Source organism: Oncorhynchus gorbuscha, linkage group LG05 (genome assembly GCF_021184085.1).
Source record: "Oncorhynchus gorbuscha isolate QuinsamMale2020 ecotype Even-year linkage group LG05, OgorEven_v1.0, whole genome shotgun sequence".
Taxonomy (NCBI): domain Eukaryota; kingdom Metazoa; phylum Chordata; class Actinopteri; order Salmoniformes; family Salmonidae; genus Oncorhynchus; species Oncorhynchus gorbuscha.
Genome location: NC_060177.1, coordinates 41255045 through 41277896, shown reverse-complemented (window position 1 = coordinate 41277896; position 22852 = coordinate 41255045). Strand labels below are relative to the sequence as shown.

The 22852-nt window shown below is 44.1% G+C and overlaps 1 protein-coding gene across 1 annotated transcript in view; it reads left to right on the top strand.

The window, feature by feature from the left end:
* Window positions 1–22852, top strand: part of kif6 (kinesin family member 6) — a 292827-nt gene that overhangs the window by 2114 nt on the left and 267861 nt on the right. Inside the window, exons 2-3 of the mRNA XM_046349915.1 lie at window positions 4099–4208; window positions 7199–7273. Of these exons, the coding sequence (XP_046205871.1) occupies window positions 4099–4208; window positions 7199–7273 (185 nt within the window). The remainder of the gene's footprint in view (window positions 1–4098; window positions 4209–7198; window positions 7274–22852) is intronic.

The window sequence follows — 22852 nt, the reverse complement described above, 5'->3', positions numbered from 1 at the left end:
CCTCCACCACCTCCCATTCCTCTTGGGTCAGAGCATCAACAGGTGCATTGACAATGGCCAGGGTAGATATGATGGCATCCTTTGACTCAAGAAACAGCTTCAACATATAAAATGTTGAATTCCACCTCGTAGTGCAGTCTTGTTTAGTCCTCAGCGCAGGCACCCCCATGTGAAGTTGTGTAGACTTGAGCTTTTCAGCACCTACTGTGCTGTGGAAGTATTCCACAGCTGCTTTCACTTTGTCCACAGTGGGCTTCATCACCTTCAGACCATCTCTTACAATCAGGTTGATTGTGTGGGCAAGACATGGATGATGGGTCCAGTTGAACATTTTCATGGCTTTGGTTATGTTAGCTGCATTGTCGCTAACACAACAGACCACTTTTCAACCTACTTGCCATTGTCTGGCCACTCTCAATAGTTCCTCTGCCAAGTTCTCTGAGGTGTCTGTCACTGAACTCAAAGCAGTCCAGAAGACAGCTAGACATCGAAAAATCTTCAATGAAGTGACATGTAACTGACATATAAGAAGAAGTTACCCTTGATGTCCAGCAGTCAGTGGTTAGGCAAACTGCAGTAGCTTTTTGGACTCTTTCCCGCACTGAAGCCTGTGTGCTCTCGTACAGTTGTGGAATAAGTGCAGTTGTGGAATAAGTGAAAACCCCAGGGAAGGATACCTTCCTTCCTCACTCGGCCTTAGCCCTGCAAGTGTAAAGTCATCACATGTCATGATAGGTCATCATAAGTGTCCACTTATTTAGCCTATTATTGCAACTACCCACGGTATTGTGTGCTGCTCGTTGAGTAGGCCATCAATCCTTAACCACACAACAAACCTTGCCCTGGATTTGAGTATTCAATGGTCTTCCCCATCAGTGTTCTCCCCTAATCACGAGAGTGCCTTTTATGTCCTTTAGACGTTGTGTGTGTATATTTTGATAAAAATACTTTGAATAGAAGTGTGTTTTCATTCCAATAAGTTAGCTAGGCATATTCCTTTTCTCTTTACATTCCAATTCTGGCATGTCCCATATTTGTGTCTAATTTCTAGGAAGATTTGAACTCAATTAACCCTACATTTTCACCATCATTGTAATGGACTAGTTAGCTAGCCCATTTAGTTGATTAGTGATTCATTTACATTTGTCTCTCAGGGAAAAAGGGCAAGCCTGTAATGAGAACTGACATCTGGTTTATAATTTGGTAAATCTATACAATTATTTTCAAAATAAACATTGAACATCTGTCGTCAAATCATAAAAGCAGGTGAGCTGGTTCTACTCTGGCTATTTTCTGGTGTTATTGTGGTGGAAAACTGAGCGCGTCAAGCATTACACGCCAACCCTGTTACCCATAGATAGGCTAGAAATGGATAACAAGTTCAATTTTGGTATTTTGTTAAGCTTGCATTCAATTAGCTTTTCATGTTCCACACAACAAGCTTCCATTCATCCTGTCACAAGAGGACTTATGGCTGATTTAAAGAATAAGTCATCAACCCTTTCACTTTAATTGTCCCCTTTTAACCTCTTGAGATGGGAAAACATGTTTATGACAGAAGGTGACATACAGTGTCTTCCTAAAGTATTCAGACCCCTTGAGTTTTTCCATATTTGTTGCATTACAGCCTTATTCTAAAATTGATTAAATAAAACAATCTACACACAATACCCCAATTCAAAAACAGGTTTTTAGAAATGTTACCAAATTTATACAAAAAATAGAAGACTGATATACCTTATTTACATAAGTATTCAGACCATTGCTATGAGACTCGAAATTGAGCTCCGGTGTATCCTGTTTCCATTGATCATCCTTGATGTTTCTACCTGTGGTAAATTAATTTGATTGGACATGATTTAGAAAGGCACACAACTGTCTGTAAAAGGTCCCACAGTTGACAGTGCATGTCATAGCAAAAACCATACCATGAGGTCAAAGGAATTGTCTGTAGAGCTCAGAGACAGGATTGTGTCAAGGCACAGATCTGGGGAAGGCTACTAAAACATTTTGCAGCATTGAAGGTCCCCAAGAACACAGTGCCCTCCATTCTTAAATGGAAGAAGTTTGGAACCACCAAGACTTCTTAGAGTTGGCCTCCCGGCTGAACTGAACAATCGGGGGGAAAAGGGCCTCGGTGAGGGAGGTGACCAAGAACCCAATGGTCACTCTGACGGAGCTCCAGAGTTCCTCTGTGTTGATGGGGGAACTTTTCAGAAGGACAACCATCTCTGCGGCACTCAACCTATCAGGCCTTTATGGTAGATTGGCCAGATGTAAGACACTCCTCAGTAAAAGGCACATAACAGCCGGGAGTTTGACAAAAGTTACCTGAAGACTCTCAGACCATGAGAAACAAGACTCTCTGGTCTGATGAAACCAAGATTGAACTCTTTGGCCTGAATGCCAAGAGTCACATCTGGAGGAAACCTGGCACCATCCCTACGGTGAAACGTGGTGGTGGCAGCACCATGCTGTCGGGATGTTTTTCAGCAGCATGAACTGGGAGAATAGTCAAGCTCAAGGGAAAGATGAATGGAGCAAAGTACAGAGAGATCCTTGAAGAAAACCTGCTCAAGACCTCAGACTGGGGCGAAGGTTCACCTTCCAACAGGACAATGACCCGAAGCACGCAGCCAAGACAACGCAGTAGTGGCTTCGGTACAAGTCTCTGAATGTCCTTGAGTGGCTCAGCGAGAGCCCAGACTTAAACCCGATCGAACATCTCTGGTGATGATGCAGCCACCACTACCCTTGAAAATATCCAGAGTAGTTCTCAGTAATGTATTGGATTTGCCCCAAACATAACATTTTGTATTCAGAACAAAAGGTTAATTACTTTGCCACATTTTTTTACAGTATTACTTTAGTGCCTTGTTGCAATCAGAATGCATGCTTTGGAATATTTTCATTCTATACTCGCTTTCTTATTTTCACACTGTCAATTAGGTTAGTGTTGTGGAGTAACTATTAAAGAGATGAGATGGTCATAAAAAAACAATATTAAAGCTATTGTACAGAGAGTGAGTCAATGCAACTTATGTGAATTGTTAAGCACATTTTTTCTCCTGTACTTATTTAGTCTTGCCATAAGGGGGTTGAATAATTATTGACTCGAGACATTTCAGCTTTTCATTTTTTATTAATTTGTAAACATTTTGAAAAACACAATTCCACTTTGATATTATGGGGTATTAGGTGTAGGCCAATGAAGAAAAAAAAATCTATATTTAATCAATTTCAAATTCTGTCTCTAACTCAACAAAATGTGGAAAAATACAAGTAGTGTGAATACTTTCTGAAGGCGCTGTATATGGTTTAGGCCTAGGCAGTCTCAATAATAAATCTTTCCTGACCCAGCAGTCTCAATAAATGTGATTATATTTCCAATTGTTGGATATCTTCACTCTGGCTGGATTCCAATATGAATTACACATGCTACCAAAATGTGACTTGCAGGACTGATGTGGCCTGTAAACCAGGAGTTTCAGACCATTGCATTAGGGTGTAACTAAGCCTTAAAATAATTGCTTAATGGTAATGTAGAGACTCACCTGGTGAAGGCTACAGGACTGAAAAGCCAATGAATACAACAACCACATCTCTTTTGCTAACAATACAGTTATGGATGGTAATAATTAACTCGAAAGGCAAGGCACACTGGGAAATATACAAACAAGGTCCAAGAAATTCTCAAATTGAATTGTATGTTCACTCAACCTAAAATTCAAAGTTGAGTGAACATATAATTGAACTTAAGAATGAGGCCTGTATTGGTTCAGCTATATAAAATATTGAGCAAACTCTCAATAGACTCACAATTGTACATTGAATCAACCCACCCACGTAATGTATAAATGCCTCATGCGTTTAGTACAACCGCTTTAACCTAAACTTTTCCATTGTTTGTTTTTGTCATCATTTGAGTCTACACTGCATGTGGGGCCAAGCACTGTGACCACAATGCATTTCTATTCTCTGAAATAGCCCTATGTCTATTGTTAACAAGCTAGCCTTGCAACAACTGTTTAGGCCTAGCTACAATACGTAATGATGTCTGACAACGCAAGAATAACAAGCTAACACTTCTTCCTTCAGGTATACTGTGTGGACAATGGGGAGCCGGCGGGTTCCATACTGGAATTCCTTGTACCCAAGGACCTGGCTGACGGCTTCATAAACAACAAGAAGGAGACCTACAAGTTCAGGTGAGCATCGGGCAAACACACATCACATGCATCATGGATCATGGTATTTCTATTGTCATTAGGCTTAGAACCTAAAGGCTCAGGTGTAGGGGCTTAGGTTATGACTTTCAACATGTTTTCTACTACAGCGACATGCTGTGGTAGAATAAAGTTGAATGAAAATGCATTTTAGCTGACACTGGTATATGGTTGTCACTGTATGGTCATGTTGGGAAGGATTTAACCACTAGCTCTAACCCTACCCCTGCGTTTAAGCCTCACTCTAAATAGTTGCTCATCAATTCCTTCTGGTTGTTAGCGGGATATCCACAGAACTACATAAGGGCAGAGTGTCTGTGCAAAAGCATTTGCCCGGCTACCAAAACTCATTGGTCTGGCCAAACGCTACGCCACGAACACGGATGTTAGTTTCTTCTTCGCAATGAGTCTGGATCTGAGTACCTCCCACGACCCTTCACCGAGTGCAAAAAAAAAAATATATATATATATATATATATAGTCCGTCAGATTGGTCCAGAAAACAATGGTTTGGCTTTGATCATTGGCTTTGATACTCTGATTGGGTTGTCTTTAACCAATTGCAAATTACTTTGATTTGTAAAATGCCCCTCATCACCACAAACAACTTCAATGATGACAGTCTCAGACTAAAGTATATAGTGAACGACAGAGCAGTGGAATAATTTAGTGTGTGTAACAGGCAACAAAAGCATAGACATACTTCTCTTTTCACATAGGCCTACCTAATGGCAAAGATACAATGTCTGATTCACTGTGGCGGTGAAGCCTGCTATCCTTATAATACAGGGCAGAGCCCTTCATGCCACGCTTCCAAACCCTCAATTCACAGTTCTGTAGTCAGCCGTGGCTATTGAGAGGTCTCTTAACCACAACAGCCTTTTAATAGATTGCGGAAGTTCCCTTGCGCCTGTTGGAATAAAATCCCTCATGGAAGAGCATTAGGGGCGGACTGCTCCCGATAGATCTTTCCCATCTTCCCAGGGACATTATTTGGGGTGTGGCTGGCTTTGAAGATGACTTAGCCTAACTATGCCCACAGTTTGGAAAATAATTTAAAGGGGTAAATGAGATTGCTACAATGATTTTGGGACATTTATATAAGTAATATTTTTATTCTTGAATAATATAAATTAGAAATACACTGTATAAAGAAAAGTATGCGGACACCCCTTCAAATTAGTGGATTTGGCTATTTCAGCCAGACCTGTTGCTGACAGGTGTATACAATTTTGCACACAGCCATGCAATCTCCATGGACAAACATTGGCAGTAGAATGGCCTTACAGTGACTTTCAATGTGGCACAGTCATAGGATGCCACCTTTCCAACAAGTCAGTTGGTCAAATTTCGGACCTGCTAGAGCTGCTCTGCTAAACTGTAAGTGCTGTTTTTGTGAAGTGGAAACATCTAGGAACAACAACAGCTCAGTTGCGAAGTGGTAACCCCACACAAGGTCACAGAACGCTACTTGCACACTCATCTTCTGCACATCTATCACCCCAGTGTTGAATTTGCCATACTGTAAAAATTTCGCCACTATGGCCTATTTATTGCCTCACCCCCCTTATCCTACCTCATTTGCATACACTGTATATAGACTTTTCTATTGTATTTATTGACTGTATGTTTGTTTATTCCATGTGAAGCTCTGTCGTTGTATGTGTCGAACTGCTTTGCTTTATCTTGGCCAGGTTGCAGTTGTAAATGAGAACTTGTTCTCAACTAGCCTACCTGGTTAAATTAAGGTGAAATAAAATAAAAATAAAATGGGATCGCCGAGTGTTGAAGCCCGTAGTGTGTAAAAATGGTTGTACTTGGTTGTAACACTCACTACCGAGTTCCAAACTGCCACTGGAAGCAACATGAGCACAAGAACTGTTCGTCGGGAGCTTCATGAAATGGGTTTCCAAGTCCGAGGAGACCATCACAAGCCTAAGATCACCATGCTCAATGCCAAGCGTCGGCTGGAGTGGTGTAAAGCTTGCCGCCATTAGACTCTGGAGCAGTGGAAACGCGTTCTCTGGAGTGATGAATCACACTTCACAGTCTGACAGAGGAATCTGGGTATGGCAGATGCCAGGAAAACGCTACCTGCCCGACTGCATAGTGCCAGCTGTAAAGTTTGGTGGAGGAGGAACAATGGTCTGGGGTTGTTTTTCATGGTTCGGGCTAGGCTCCTTAGTTCCAGTGAAGGGAAATCTTATTGCTTCAGCATACAATTATATTCTGTGCTTTCAACTTTGTGGTAACAGTTTGGGGAAGGCCCTTCGCTGTATCAGCATGACAATGCCCCCGTGCACAAAGCAAGGTCCATACAGAAATTGTTTGTTGAGATCGGTGTGGAAGAACTTCACTGGCCTGCACAGAGCTCTGACCTCAACCCCATCGAACACCTTTGGGATGAATTGGAACGCCGACTGCGAGCCAGGTCTAACATCAGTGCCTAACCTCACTAATGCTCTGGTGGCTGAATGGAAGCAAGTCGCAACAGAAATTTTCCAACATCTCATGGAAAGCTTTCCCGGACGAGTAGAGGCTGTTATAGCAGCAACAGGGGCATAGCTCTGTCTATGAATGTTAGAGTGGTTACATTTATCTATCCCCATCCCTCAGCTGTTTACCAAATCAGCGGCTGGTGACAGATTGCCCCTTAAGGAGTACGTTCTTCAGTTCACGTTTTGTGTTTATTTAATAAGATATTTGTCTCAAATATTGTCTCAAAATCCTTTTTTTGCTTGTCCTTTGTATTGGCCTACTGGAGATCATGGGCTGGTTTCCTGGACTTCGATTAAGCCTACATCTGGACTAAAAAGCATGCTTAGAGGAGAATCTCTACTGAACATTATTTTCAGTCCAGGCTGTAACACCGGTCCAAAGTGTTAATTTACTGCTGTGCATAGAAGTAATGATTTCTCCTCTATTTAAAGTACAGTGTGTGGAAACTAATTTATTTTCCCACTTCCCTTCAGGTTCCAAGAGGTGTTTGATCAAACAGTCAAGCAAGAGGACATATTTGAAGCCATCGCCAAGCCAGTGGCGGACAGGTGAGACACCCTTTAACTTGTTTTAAACTTCAAGTTTAGAGTGAATCTTTGAAATGTTTTGTTCTAATTTCATGCTAACCACTTTAACAAGCTACTGTGTTGGATATCTGACATTCTTGAAGGTAGACCTAATAACTGGACGACCAAAAGAAAACTACCAGCAATTGTAGGCAGGCACTGTTTTGGCAGTGTGAATCCCTATTGGGGTTTTTCAACACAAGTACAGTTGCTTTCTCAATTGTCTGTGCTCCATTCTATTCTACACTGTGCTTCCCAGTCAAGATTACTACTTAGACTTATAGATACAGGTGAAATGTTTAAGGTGGGCCTAACTTCTCCACCAAAAAGAGATTGAAAACCGACAAAAAAACAACTGAAAACCACTAATGACAGCTCTAGGATCAGCTTCCTTTACCTCAAACCCTAAAAAATGAAAGGAAAACTGATCTTGAGACAGTGCTCAGGAACAATGTTCACCTACACACCATTCGTTCACCCCTAGGGCCTCTCTTCAATGTTGCAGCAAGGCCCGGACCACACAGACTTCTCCAGGCTTGTTGACGGGTAGCACGTTGCTCTGACTGTAAGCTGAGCTAGTGCGGAGATGGAAATGAAAATGAAGGGAGGCTGGGATTTTTGGTCCAAACCACAAAGTGGTGAACTAGCAGATGGGGTCGCACACTCTGCTATCCTGTGCATGCGAGAAGCCTCTCGCCGCAATGCGAGAGTGCGTAAACCCCTCTACCATCAGTCCTATTAGCCAACGTGCAATCACTGGATAACAAAATGGATGAGCTCTGATCAAGGATATCTTACCAACGGGAAATTAAAAACTATAATATATTATGTTTCACAGAGTTGTGGCAGAATGACGACATGGATAACATACAGTTGGCGAGGTTTTCGTTCCTTCGGCAAGATGGAACAGCTGCGTCCGTTAAGACAAGGGGTTGTAGTCTGTCTATTTGTTAATAACAGCTGGTGCACAAAATCTAATATTAAGGTTTTGCTCACCTGAGGTAGAGTACCTCCTGATAGCTGTAGACCACACTATTTACCAAGACGTTTCATCTATATTTTTCAACAATCCGATGCTGGCACTAAGACGGCACTCAACAAGCTGTATAGGGCCATAAGTAAACAAGAAATGCTCATCCAGAGGCGGCGCTTCCAGTGGCCGGGTACTTTAATGCATGGAAACTTAAATCCGTTTTACCTAATTTTTACCAACATGTTAAATGTGCAACCAGAGGGAAAAAAACTCTAGACCACCTTAAATCCACACACAGAGACTCGTACAAAGCCCGCCCCCCATTTGGCAAATCTGACCGTAACTATCCTCCTGTTTTCTGCTTACAAGCAAAAACTAAAGCAGGAAGTACCATTTGACTCGCTCAATAAGGAAGTGGTCAGAGGATGCAGATGCTAAGTTACAGGACTGTTTTGCTAACACAGACTGGAATATGTTCCGGGATACTTCCGATGGCATTGAGGAGTACATCACTTCAGTCACTGGCTTCATCTGAGGAACCATCAAACAGGCAAAACGTCAATACAGGGTTATTGAATTGTACTACACCGGCTCCGATGCTTGTGGAATGTGGCAGGGCTTGCAAACTGTTATGGACGACAAATGGAAGTACAGCCGCAAGCTTCCCAGTGACACAAGCCTACCAGACGACTTATATTCTCTCTTCGGGGCAAGCAACTCTGAAGCATGCAGGAGAACATCAGCTGTTCTGGACGACAGTGTAATCACACTCTCTGTAGCCGGTGTGAATAAGACCTTTTAAACAGGTCAGCATTCACAAGGCCGCAGGGCCAGACAAATTACCAGGACGTGCTCTCTGAGCATGCGCTGACCAACTTGCAAGTGTCTTCACTGACATTTTCAACCTCTCCCTGACCGAGGTAACCTGCCTAAATGATTACCGCCCCATAGCACTCACATGCGTATGGCTCAGTACATCACTGGGGCCAAGCTTCCTGCCATCCATGACCTATATTCTAGGCTGTGTCAGAGAAAATGCTTTTGTCAAAGCTTCCAGTCATAGACTGTTCTTTCTGCTACTGCACGGTGAGCGGTACCGGAGTGCCAAGTGTAGGACCAAAGGGCTCCTTAACAGCTTCTACCCCCAAGCCATAAAACTGCTAAACAATTATTCAAATGGCCACCGGACTATTTACAATTGACACCGCCCAACCTTTACCCATACCTACATGTACAAATTACCTCGACAAACCTGTAACCCTGCACTTTGACGTTACCCCCTGTATATAGTCTCATTATTGTTATTTTATTATTACTTAAATTTTTTTACTTTAGTTTATTTAGTAAATATTTTCTGAACTTGAACTGCATTGTTGGTTTAAGGGCTTGTTTGTAAGCATTTCACGGTAAGGTTGTATTCGGCCCATTTGACAAATACAATTTGATTTGATATGTAATCATGTAGTAAGCAAAAAAGTGTAAAAAAATCAAAATATATTTTCAATTCTTCAAAGTAGGCACCCTTTGCCTTGACAGCTGTACCTACTCTTGGCATTCTCTCAACCAGCTTCACCTGGAATGCTTTTCCAACAGTCTTGAAGGAGTTCCCACATGTTGAGCACTTGTTTCCTGCTTTTCCTTCACTCTGCGGTCCATCTCAATTTGGTTGAGGTCGGGTGATTGTGGAGGCCAGGTTATCTCATCAAATCACGTGCGCCGAATACAACAGTGAAATGCTTACTTACATGCTCTAACCAATAGTGCGAATAAAAGGTGTGTGTGTGGTGTGTGTAAAGAAATAAAACAACAGTAAAAAGATGTTTGAAAATAACAGTAGCAAGGCTATATACAGTCACCGGTTATCCAGGCTTATTGAGGTAGTATGTACATGTAGGTATGGTTAAAGTGACTATGCATATATGATGAACAAAGAGTAGCAGTAGCGTAAAAAAAGGGGTTGGCAGGTGGTGGGACACAATGCAGATAGCCTGGGTTGGCCAATGTGCGGGAGCACTGGTTGGTTGGGCCATTTGAGGTAGTATGTCCATGAATGTACAGTTAAAGTGACTATGCATATATGATAAACACAATGCAAATAGTCCGGGTTACCTGTTCAGGAGTCTTATGCCTTTGGGGTAAAAACTGTTGAAAAGCCTTTTTGTCCTAGACTTGGCACTCTGGTACTGCTTGCCATGCAGTAGTAGAGAGAACAGTCTATGACTGGTGTCTTTGACCATTTTTAGGGCCTTCCTCCTTTTTAGGGCCTTCCCCTTTGACACCGCCTGGTGTAGAGGTCCTGGATGGCAGGAAGCTTTTCCCCAGTGATGTACTGGGCCGTACGCACTACCCTCTGAAGTGCCTTGCGGTCGGAGGACAAGCAATTGCCATACCAGGCAGTGATGCAACCGGTCAGGATGCTCTCGATGTTGCAGCCATAGAACCTTTTGAGGATCTGGGGACCCATGCCAAATATTTTTAGTTTCCTGAGGGGGAATAGGCTTTGTCGTGCCCTCTTCACGACTGTCTTGGTGTGTTTGGACCATTCTAGTTTGTTGATAGATGGACACCAAGGAACTTGAAGCTCTCAACCTGCTCCACTACAGCCCCGTCGATGACAATGGGGGTGTGCTTGGTGCTCCTTTTCCTGTAGTCCACAATCATCTCCTTAGTCTTGGTGATGTTGAGGGAGAGGTTGTTATTCTGGCACCACCCCGCCAGGTCTCTGACCTCCCTATAGGCTGTCTCGTCGGTGATCAGGCCTACCACTGTTGTGTCTTCTGCAATCTTAATGATGGTGTTGGAGTCGTGCCTGCCAAGCAGTCGTTGGTGAACGGGGAGTACAGGAGGGGACTAAGCATGCACGCCTGGGGAGTTCCGGTGTTGAGGATCAGCGTGGCAGATGTGCTGCTACCTACCCTCACCACCTGGGGGCGGCCCGTAAGGAAGTCCAGGATCCAGTTGCAGAGGGAGGTGTTTCATCCCAGGTTCCTTAGCTTAGTGATGAGCTTTGAGGGTACTATGGTGTTGAACGCTGAGCTGTAGTCTATGAATAGCATTCTCACATAGGTGTTCCTTTTGTCCAGGTGGGAAAGGGCAGTGTGGAGTGCAATAGAGATGGCATCATCTGTGGATCTGTTTGGGTGGTATGCAAATTGGAACGGGTCTAGGGTTTCTGGGATGATGGTGTTGATGTGAGCCATTACCAGTCTTTCAAAGCACTTAATGGCTACGGATGTGAGTGCTACGAGTCTGTAGTCATTTAGGCAGGTTGCCTTTGTGTTTTTGGGCACAGGGACTATGGTGGTCTGTTTGAAACATGTTGTATTACAGACTCATTCAGGGACATGTTGAAAATGTCAGTGAAGACACCTGCCAGTTGGTCAGCACATGCCCGGAGCACACGTCATGGTAATCCGTCTGACCCCGCAGCCTTGTGTATGTTGGCTTGTTTAAAGGTCTTACTCACGTCGCCTACGGAGAGTGTGATCACACAGTCGTCCGGAACAGCGGATGCTCCCATGCATGCCTCAGTGTTGCTTGCCTCAAAGCAAGCATAGAAGTGATTTTACTCGTCTGGTAAGCTCGTGTCACTAGGCAGCTCGTGGCTGTGCTTCCCTTTGTAGTCTGTAATAGTTTGCAGGCCCTGCCACATCCGACGAGCGTCGGAGCCGGTGTAGTATGATTTAATCTTAGCCCATTATTGACGCTTGGCCTGTTTGATGGTTCGTCACAGGGCATAGCGGGATTTCTTGTAAGCTTCCGGGTTAGAGTCCCGCACCTTGAAAGCGGCAGCTCTACCCTTTAGCCCAGTGCGAATGTTGCCTGTAATCCATGGCTTCTGGTTGGGGTATATACATACAGTCACTGTGGGGACGACTTCCTCAATGCACTTATTGATAAAGCCAGTGACTGATGTGGTGTATTTCTCAATGTCATTGGAAGAGTCCCGGAACATGTTCCAGTCTGTGATAGCAAAACAGTCCTGTAGTTTAGCATCTGCTTCATCTGACCACTTTTTTATAGACCAAGTCACTGGTGCCGTCCGCTTTAATTTTTTCTTGTAAGCAGGAATCAGGAGGATAGAGTTATGGTTGGATTTTCCAAATGGAGGGCGAGGGAGAGCTTTGTACGCGTCTCTGTGTGTGGAGTACAGGTGATCTTGAATTGTAATTCCCCTCTGGTTGCACATTTAACATGTTGATTTGGTTGAACTGATTTAAGTTTCCCTTAAGTTACCTCTTCTTCTTATTGGTGTCCTTTAGTAGTAGTTGCAGCAATTCGACCATGATGGCCTGATTCACACAGTCTCCTCTGAACGGTTGATGTTTCTGTTACTTGAACTCTGAAGCATTAATTTGGGCTGCAATTCCTGAGGCTGGTAACTATTATCCTTTGCAGCATAGGTAACTCTGGGTCTTCCTTTCCTGTTGTGGTCATCATGAACGCCAGTTTCATCATAGCGCTTGATGGTTTTTGCGACTGCATTTGAATTTTTTTTCAAAGTTCTTGAAATTTTCCATATTGACTGACCTTCATGTCTTACAGTAATGATGGTCTGTCATTTCTCTTTGCTTATTTGAGCTTTTCTTGCCATAATATGGACATGGTCTTTTACCAAATAGGGTAAAACCCCCCCTACCTTGTCACAACACAACTGATTGGCTGAAACGCATTAAGAAGAAGGAAAGAAATTCCACAAATTAACTTTTAACAAGGCACACCCATTAATTGAAATGCATTCCAGGTGACTACCTCATGAAGCTGGTTGAGAGAATGCCATGAGTGTGCAAAGCTGTCATCAAGGCACAGGGTGGCTACTTTGAAGAATCTCAAATATAAAATCTATTTTGATTTGAACTCTTTTTTTTTTGCCTACTTCATGATTCCATGTGTGTTATTTCATAGTTTTGATGTTTTCACTACAATGTAGAAAATAGTTAACATAGATGAATAGGTATGTCCAAACTTTTGACTGGTACTGTATATATAATCAAAGTGGTCTGAGAAGAACAACATTGGCAGGGCAATTCAGGTGTAGCCAAGAAATATATTGGGCCTATTTAGCCTAGTGCACAAACCTCAACATTAGCCAATTAACCCGTTTTTAGTTGGTTAGTATTGCTTATGCTTTTTAAGTCATGTTTTTAAAATTCAATTTGGAGGGGTAGATCTCAGCTTTCATTTGGACTTAAAGTGATCTTGACTCAGAAAATGTTGGTAACCACAGATGTAGGCTAGCCTATTAGAGAACTGGCTTGTTTTCATACGATATATGTTACATTTTGGGAATTGGAAAATTTAGTGTATTATCAATGACTCACATAAACTCAGCAAAAAAGAAACGTCCTCTCACTGTCAACTGTGTTTATTTTCAGCAAACTTAACATGTGTAAATATTTGTATGAACATAACAAGATTCAACAACTGAGACATAAACTGAACAAGTTCCATGGACATGTGACTAACAGAAATGGAATAATGTGTCTCTGAACAAAGGGGGGGAGCAAAATCAAAAGTAACAGTCAGTATCTGGTGTGGCCACCAGCTGCATTAAGTACTGCAGTGCATCTTCTTCTCATGGACTGCACCAGATTTGACAGTTCTTGCTGTGAGATGTTACCCCACTCTTCCACCAAGGCCCCTGCAAGTCCCCGGACATTTCTGGGGGGAATGGCCCTAGCCCTCACCCTCCAATCCCAATAGGTCCCAGACGTGTTCAATGGGATTGAGATCCGGGCTCTTCACTGGCCATGGCAGATCACTGACCTTCCTGTCTTGCAGGAAATCATGCACAGAACGAGCAGTATGGATTGGGGGCATTGTCATGCTGGAGGGTCATGTCCGGGAGAGCCTGCAGGAAGGGTACCACATGAGGGAGGAGGATGTCTTCCCTGTAACGCACAGCATTGAGATTGCCTGCAATGTCAACAATCTCAGTCCGATGATGCTGTGACACACAGCCCCAGGCCGTGACAGACCCTCCACCTCCAAATCGATCCGGCTCCAGAGTACAGGCCTCAGTGTAACGCTCATTCCTTCGACGATTAACGTGAATCCTACCATTACCCCATGTGAGACAAAACCGTGACTCGTCAGTGAAGAGCACTTTTTGCCAGTCCTGTCTGATCCAGCAACGGTGGGTTTGTGCCCATAGGCGATGTTGTTGCCGGTGATGTCTGGTGAGGACCTGCTTTTACAACATGCCTACAAGCCCTCAGTCCAGCCTCCCTCAGCCTATTGCGGACAGTCTGAGCCATGATGGAGCGATTGTGCATTCCTGGTGTAACTCGGGCAGTTGTTGTTGCCATCCTGTACCTGTCCCGCAGGTGTGATGTTCGGATGTACTGATCCTGTGCAGGTGTTACACGTGGACTGCCACAGTGAGGATGATCAGCTTTCCGTCCTGTCTCTCTGTAGCGCTGTCTTAGGAGTCTCACAGTACAGACATGGCAATTTATTTCCCTTACCACATCTGCAGTCCTCATGCCTCCTTGCAGCATGCTTTTAGAACATTCACGCAGATGAGCAGGGACTCTGGCTAACTTTCTTTTGGTGTTTTTCAGAGTCAGTAGAAAGTCTTATTTCGTGTCAAGTTTTCATAACTGTGACCTTAATTGCCTCCCGTCTGTAATCTGTTAGTGTCTTAATGACCGTTCCACAGGTTCATGTTCAGTAATTGTTTATGGTTCATTGAGCAAGCGTGGGAAACAGTGTTTAAACCCTTTACAATGAAGATCTGTGAAGTTATTTGGATTTTTACAAATTGTAAAGGGACGTTTCTTTTTTTGCTGAGTTTAGATATTTTTAATTGATGGCACACTTAGTGGTCAAATCAGCAGAATTACTGCTGATATAAAATGTTATTCTTATCATTGTCAATCTCTCAAATCAAGTATTTTCAAACTTGGCATAGGTTGGCTACTCTTCTTACATGGTGTCTGAGAGTTTTTCCCTTGTCCTAAGGTTAGGCTAATTCAGGGTTTGCTCCCCAAGGGAGAAAGGCAAAGACTAGAGCATTTACTTGGAATTTCCTGCGATCAAATGTAGGTCTTGATGTTGTTATCTGAATGATGTTTCTCTCTCTCTTCCTTTCTCCTCCCCTGCCCTGCTCAATTTCTCTCTCTCTCCCTTGTGCTCTAGTCCTAATTCCACCTCTTACTCATAATAGGGGTATTTATGGAATATGCAAGTGCTTTTAATTATCGTCAGTATTAGGAGACATAAACAACGTGTGAGATGTCTGTGTTGACTCAGGGCTCAAATATCTTTGACCTGACTCAGACCATAGCCTTCTGTCTTCGGTTACTCTTCAAAAAGTTACCAGCATATAGATTCTGGCTTCAGGGCGAGGATGTAGCCCCATGTCATTCTGGGGCACTGATTCAAACCATGGGTTGTCTTTCTCCAATGTGAGACATTTCTTCTTCAGCTGTTGAATTCAGATTTTCGATTCACATTTACACATTTACTTGAGGTGGAGTGGTAACGTTCGCCACTAGAGTAGTACCCCGGGGTTCAATCCCCAAATCCACCCTTCCTAATGTTCTCCCACTTGCCTGTCTTCCCCTCTGTTTCCAACTGTCTAAATAAAGTTTAAATGTAAAAAGGAATATACAGACCAAGAGGATGGATGGTCACAAGCCATCAAACAAAGTCGAGCTGCTTGAATTTTAGCTCCAGGAGTGTCATAAAGTCACCCAACATCAATGTGAAAGACTGGTGGAGAGCATGCCAAGACGCATGAAAGGTGTGATTGAAAATCAGGGTTATTCCATCAAATATTTATTTCTGAGCTCTTCCTAAGTTAAAACACTTATTTTCTTTGCATTATTCAAGGTCTGGCAACACTGCATCTTTTTTTGTTATTTTGACCAGTTGTCATTTTCTGCAAATAAATACTCTAAATAACAATATTTTTATTTGGAATTTGGGAGAAATGTTGTTAGTAGTTCATAGAATAAAACAAAAAGGATCATTTTATCCAAATACATACCTAGAAATAGTAAAACCAGAGAAAGAGCTATATACAGTTGAAGTTGGAAATTTACATACACCTTAGCCAAATACATTTAAACTCAGTTTTAGACAATTCCTGACATTAAATCCTAGAAAAAAGTCCCTGTCTTAGTTAAAATAAAGGACCACCACTTTAGTTTAAGAATGTGAAATGTCAGAATAATAGTAGAGAGAATTATTTATTTCAGCTTTTATCACATTCCCAGTGGGTCAGAAGTTTACATACACTCAATTAGTATTTGGTAGCTTAGGCTTTAAATAGTTTAACCTGGCTTTATTTGCGCTACAGTCAATTATGATTGCATTTCTACTTATATTAACTCTATAATTATTAATATACACCTTATGTATGACCGCTAGCAAATTAATTAGCTAACTAACGTTAGCCTGCCTAGCTACTTCTGAAGAAGGAAAATATTGATGTTGAGATTTTATGTTTTGGCAGACTTTTTTGCCCCGAAGTGACCATAATTGTACACTTACAAACTCCATTAAACACGAGTGCTGAAGGGCCTACGTTGCAAACTTCCCTTGCTTGGCTAATCATTTGGACCGCTGAAAAATATGGTCGCTGGGATTCCCCCAAGGGCATTAGGCGAGGGTAAGTGGACGAGGGTGTGTATTTTATGAGTTTTAAACAAAGCCCCTGTTAGTGATTTATTTAGTATTCAAGGCACACTTAACCATCATGGCTCCCACAGCATACTGCAGCGATACGACATCACATCTGGTTCGCGCATTGTGGGACTATCATTTGTTTTTCAACAGGACAATGACCCAACACACCTCCAGGCTCTGTAAGGGCTATTTGACCAAGAAGGAGAGTGATGGAGTGCTGCATCAGATGAACTGGCCTCCACAATCACCTGACCTAAACTCAAATGAGATGGTTTGGGATGAGTTGAAGGAGTGAAGGAGAATCATTCAACAAGTGCTCAGCATATGTGGGAACTCCTTCAAGACTTTTGGAAAACCATTCCAGGTGAAGCTGGTTGAGAGATTGCAAGGATGTCATCAAGGCAAAGTGTGGCTACTTTCAAAAATCGCAAATATATTTGGATTTGTTTTTCACCTTTTTGGTTACTACATGATTCCAGATGTGTTATTTCATGGTTTTGATGTATTCACTATTATTCTACAATGTAGAAAGTAGTAAAAATGAAGAAAAACCCTTGAACGAGTATGTGTGTCCAAACTTAGAAGTATTCAGACCCCTTGACTTCTTCCACATTTTGTTAGGTTACAGCCTTCTTCTAAAATGTATAAAATAAAAAAAATTCCTCATCAATTTTTTTCAATTTTACATTTTTATTTCACCTTTATTTAACCAGGTAGGCTAGTTGAGAACAAGTTCTCATTTGCAACTGCGACCTGGCCAAGATAAAGCATAGCAGTGTGAACAGACAACACAGAGTTACACATGGAGTAAACATTTAACAAGTCAATAACACAGTAGAAAAAAAAGGGGAGTCTATATACATTGTGTGCAAAAGGCATGAGGAGGTAGGCGAATAATTACAATTTTGTAGATTAACACTGGAGTGATAAATTATCAGATGGTCATGTACAGGTAGAGATATTGGTGTGCAAAAGAGCAAAAAAGTAAATACATAAAAACAGTATGGGGATGAGGTAGGTAAAAATGGGTGGGCTATTTACCAATAGACTATGTACAGCTGCAGCGATCGGTTAGCTGCTCAGATAGCAGATGTTTGAAGTTGGCGAGGGAGATAAAAGTTTCCAACTTCAGCAATTTTTGCAATTCGTTCCAGTCACAGGCAGCAGAGAACTGGAACGAAAGGCGGCCAAATTAGGTGTTGGCTTTAGGGATGATCAGTGAGATACACCTGCTGGAGCGCGTGCTACGGATGGGTGTTGCCATCGTGACCAGTGAACTGAGATAAGGCGGAGCTTTACCTAGCATGGACTTGTAGATGACCTGGAGCCAGTGGGTCTGGCGACGAATATGTAGCGAGGGCCAGCCGACTAGAGCATACAAGTCGCAGTGGTGGGTGGTATAAGGTGCTTTAGTGACAAAACGGATGGCACTGTGATAAACTGCATCCAGTTTGCTGAGTAGAGTGTTGGAAGCAATTTTGTAGATGACATCGCCGAAGTCGAGGATCGGTAGGATAGTCAGTTTTACTAGGGTAAGTTTGGCGGCGTGAGTGAAGGAGGCTTTGTTGCAGAATAGAAAGCCGACTCTTGATTTGATTTTCGATTGGAGATGTTTGATATGAGTCTGGAAGGAGAGTTTACAGTCTAGCCAGACACCTAGGTACTTATAGATGTCCACATATTCAAGGTTGGAACCATCCAGGGTGGTGATGCTGGTCAGGCGTGCGGGTGCAGGCAACGAACGGTTGAAAAGCATGCATTTGGTTTTACTAGCGTTTAAGAGCAGTTGGAGGCCACGGAAGGATTGTTGTATGGCATTGAAGCTCGTTTGGAGGTTAGATAGCACAGTGTCCAAGGACGGGCCGAAAGTGTATAGAATGGTGTCGTCTGCGTAGAGGTGGATCAGGGAATCGCCCGCAGCAAGAGCAACATCATTGATATATACAGAGAAAAGAGTCGGCCCGAGAATTGAACCCTGTGGCACCCCCAAAGAGACTGCCAGAGGACCGAACAGCATGCCCTCCGATTTGACACACTGAACTCTGTCTGCAAAGTAATTGGTGAACCAGGCAAGGCAGTCATCCGAAAAACCGAGGCTACTGAGTCTGCCGATAAAAATATGGTGATTGACAGAGTCGAAAGCCTTGGCAAGGTCGATGAAGACTGCTGCACAGTACTGTCTTTTATCGATGGCGGTTTTGATATCGTTTAGTACCTTGAGCGTGGCTGAGGTGCACCCGTGACCGGCTCGGAAACCAGATTGCACAGCGGAGAAGGTACGGTGGGATTCGAGATGGTCAGTGACCTGTTTGTTGACTTGGCTTTCGAAGACCTTAGATAGGCAGTGCAGGATGGATATAGGTCTGTAACAGTTTGGGTCCAGGTTGTCTCCCCCTTTGAAGAGGGGGATGACTGTGGCAGCTTTCCCAATCCTTGGGGATCTCAGACGATATGAAAGAGAGGTTGAACAGGCTGGTAATAGGGGTTGCGACAATGGCGGCGGATAGTTTCAGAAATAGAGGGTCCAGATTGTCAAGCCCAGCTGATTTGTACGGGTCCAGGTTTTGCAGCTCTTTCAGAACATCTGCTATCTGGATTTGGGTAAAGGAGAACCTGGAGAGGCTTGGGCGAGTAGCTGCGGGGGGGGGGGGGGCTGTTGGCCGAGGTTGGAGTAGCCAGACGGAAGGCATGGCCAGCCGTTGAGAAATGCTTGTTGAAGTTTTCGATAATCATGGGTTTACCGGTGGTGACCGTGTTACCTAGCCTCAGTGCAGTGGGCAGCTGGAAGGAGGTGCTCTTGTTCTCCATGGACTTCACAGTGTCCCAGGACTTTTGGAGTTGGAGCTACAGGATGCAAACTTCTGCCTGAAGAAGCTGACCTTAGCTTTCCTGACTGACTGCGTGTATTGGTTCCTGACTTCCCTGAACAGTTGCATATCACGGGGGCTATTCGATGCTATTGCAGTCCGCCACAGGATGTTTTTGTGCTGGTCGAGGGCAGTCAGGTCTGGAGTGAACCAAGGGCTATATCTGTTCTTAGTTCTGCATTTTTTGAACGGAGCATGCTTATCTAAAATGGTGAGGAAGTTACTTTTAAAGAAACACCAGGCATCCTCAACTGACGGGATGAGGTCAATGTCCTTCCAGGATACCCGGGCCAGGTCGATTAGAAAGGTTAATCTACACACAATACCCCATAATGACAAAAGAAAAACAGATTTTTTAAAATGTTTCCCAGAAATACGTTATTTACATAAGTATTCAGACCCTTTGATATGAGACTCGAAATTGAGCTCATGTGCATCCTGTTTCCATTGATCATCCTCGATGTTTCTTCAACTTGATTGGAGTCAACCTGTGGTAAATTCAATTGATCGGACATGATTTGGAAAGGCACACGTGTCTATATAAGATCCCACAGTTGACAGTGCATGTCAGAGCATAAACCAAGCCATGAGGTCGAAGGAATTATCCGTAGAGCTCCGAGAATGGATTGTTTCGAGACAGATTTGGGGAAGGCTACCAACAAATGTCTGCAGCGTTGAGGTCCCCAAGAACGCAGTGGCCTCCATTATTCTTAAATGGAAGTTTGGACCAGGCAGTCCTGAGGCATGGTCCCAGGGCTCAGATCCTCTGAGATGGGAGAATTAGAGGGAGCATATCTAAGATCTCACAGGAGGATTACACCAGATTTGACAGACTGACCCTCGCAGCTCAGCAAATAGACTATTGCAGCTTAGATACAGGAGACTGAGATAGGGGGGGCTAGGTTACACCAACAGTTAGTCCCGCACAGGGACAACTAGGCAGGAAACCCCAAACACCTTGACAAAGCACAGCCCCCCACACCAACGTGTCATGCAGGTGAAAGAGGACCCAAAAGCGACTTAACAGAAACAGAGTTTATTTAAGTCCAAACAGGGAATAACAGAAATCCTCTAGTCTGTAGAGGGGAATAACTGGAGAAGCGGCCACAGACTGCAGGTCGCTTCGGGTAGGCGCAGGCCGTAGTTGACAGAGACACCTGCTCACACGCAGCATCTGATGAAGGCAAAAAACACGACAGGACAGGGCGATACACAATCACAGCAAAAACACGACAGGACAGGGCGAAACGCAATCACAGCATGGTGAATACTAAACAAGGAACCGACGGGACAGGAACGGAACACAAAGGAATAAATAGGGACTCTAATCAGGGAAAGGATCGGGAACAGGTGTGGGAAGACTAAATGATGATTAGGGGAATAGGAACAGCTGGGAGCAGGAACGGAACGATAGAGAGAAGAGAGAGCGAGAGAGTGAGAGAGGGAGGGGGAGAGAGAGGGATAGAAGGAGGAAAGAACCAAATAAGACCAGCAGAGGGAAACGAATAGAATGGGGAGCACAGGGACAAGACATGATAATAAATGACAAACATAACAGTACCCCCACTCACCGAGCGCCTCCTGGCGCACTCGAGGAGGAATCCTGGCGGCAACGGAGGAAATCATCGATGAGTGAACGGTCCAGCACGTCCCGAGACGGAACCCAACTCCTCTCCTCAGGACCGTAACCCTCCCAATCCACTAAGTATTGGTGACCCCGTCCCGAGAACGCATGTCCATGATCTTATGTACCTTGTAAATAGGTGCGCTCTCGACAAGGACGGGAGGGGGGAGGGAAGACGAACGGGGGTGCGAAGAAAGGGCTTAACACAGGAGACATGGAAGACAGGATGGACGCGACGAAGATGTCGCGGAAGAAGTAGTCGCACAGCGACAGGATTGACGACCTGGGAGACACGGAACGGACCAATGAACCGCGGAGTCAACTTACGAGAAGCTGTCGTAAGAGGAAGGTTGCGAGTGGAAAGCCACACTCTCTGGCCGCAACAATACCTTGGACTCTTAATCCTGCGTTTATTGGCGGCTCTCACAGTCTTCCCCGCAGACAAAGGCAGACCGGTAGTGAAGCCTAAGGCGATGTGAGACCATGGTCGAGAAGGAATGGGAGCGGTCTGAGACGACCGGCAGGAGGAGAGTTACCCGACTTAGTCTGCGCGCAGTCCGAACAAGCAGCCACGAAACGGCGCGTGTCACGCTCCTGAGTCGGCCACCAAAAGCGCTGGCGAATAGACGCAAGAGTGCCTCGAACACCGGGATGACCAGCTAACTTGGCAGAGTGAGCCCACTGAAGAACAGCCAGACGAGTGGAAACAGGAACGAAAAGGAGGTTACTAGGACAAGCGCGGCGACGCAGTGTGCGTGAGTGCTTGCTTAACCTGTCTTTCAATTCCCCAGACTGTTAACCCGACAACACGCCCATAAGGAAGAATCCCCTCGGGATCAGTAGAAGCCACAGAAGAACTAAACAGACGGGATAAGGCATCAGGCTTGGTGTTCTTGCTACCCGGACGGTAAGAAATCACAAACTCGAAACGAGCGAAAAACAACGCCCAACGAGCTTGACGGGCATTAAGTCGTTTGGCAGAACGGATGTACTCAAGGTTCTTATGGTCTGTCCAAACGACAAAAGGAACGGTCGCCCCCCTCCAACCACTGTCGCCATTCGCCTAGGGCTAAGCGGATGGCGAGCAGTTCACGGTTACCCACATCATAGTTGCGCTCAGATGGCGACAGGCGATGAGAAAAATAAGCGCAAGGATGAACCTTATCGTCAGACTGGAAGCGCTGGGATAGAATGGCTCCCACGCCTACCTCTGAAGGTCAACCTCGACAATGAATTGTCTAGTGACGTCAGGAGTAACGAGGATAGGAGCGGACGTAAAACGTTCTTTTAGAAGATCAAAAGCTCCTGGGCGGAACCGGACCACTTAAAACACGTCTTGACAGAAGTAAGAGCTGTGAGAGGGGCAGCAACTTGACCGAAATTACGAATGAAACGCCGATAGAAATTAGCGAAACCTAAAAAGCGCTGCAACTCGACACGTGACCTTGGAACGGGCCAATCAC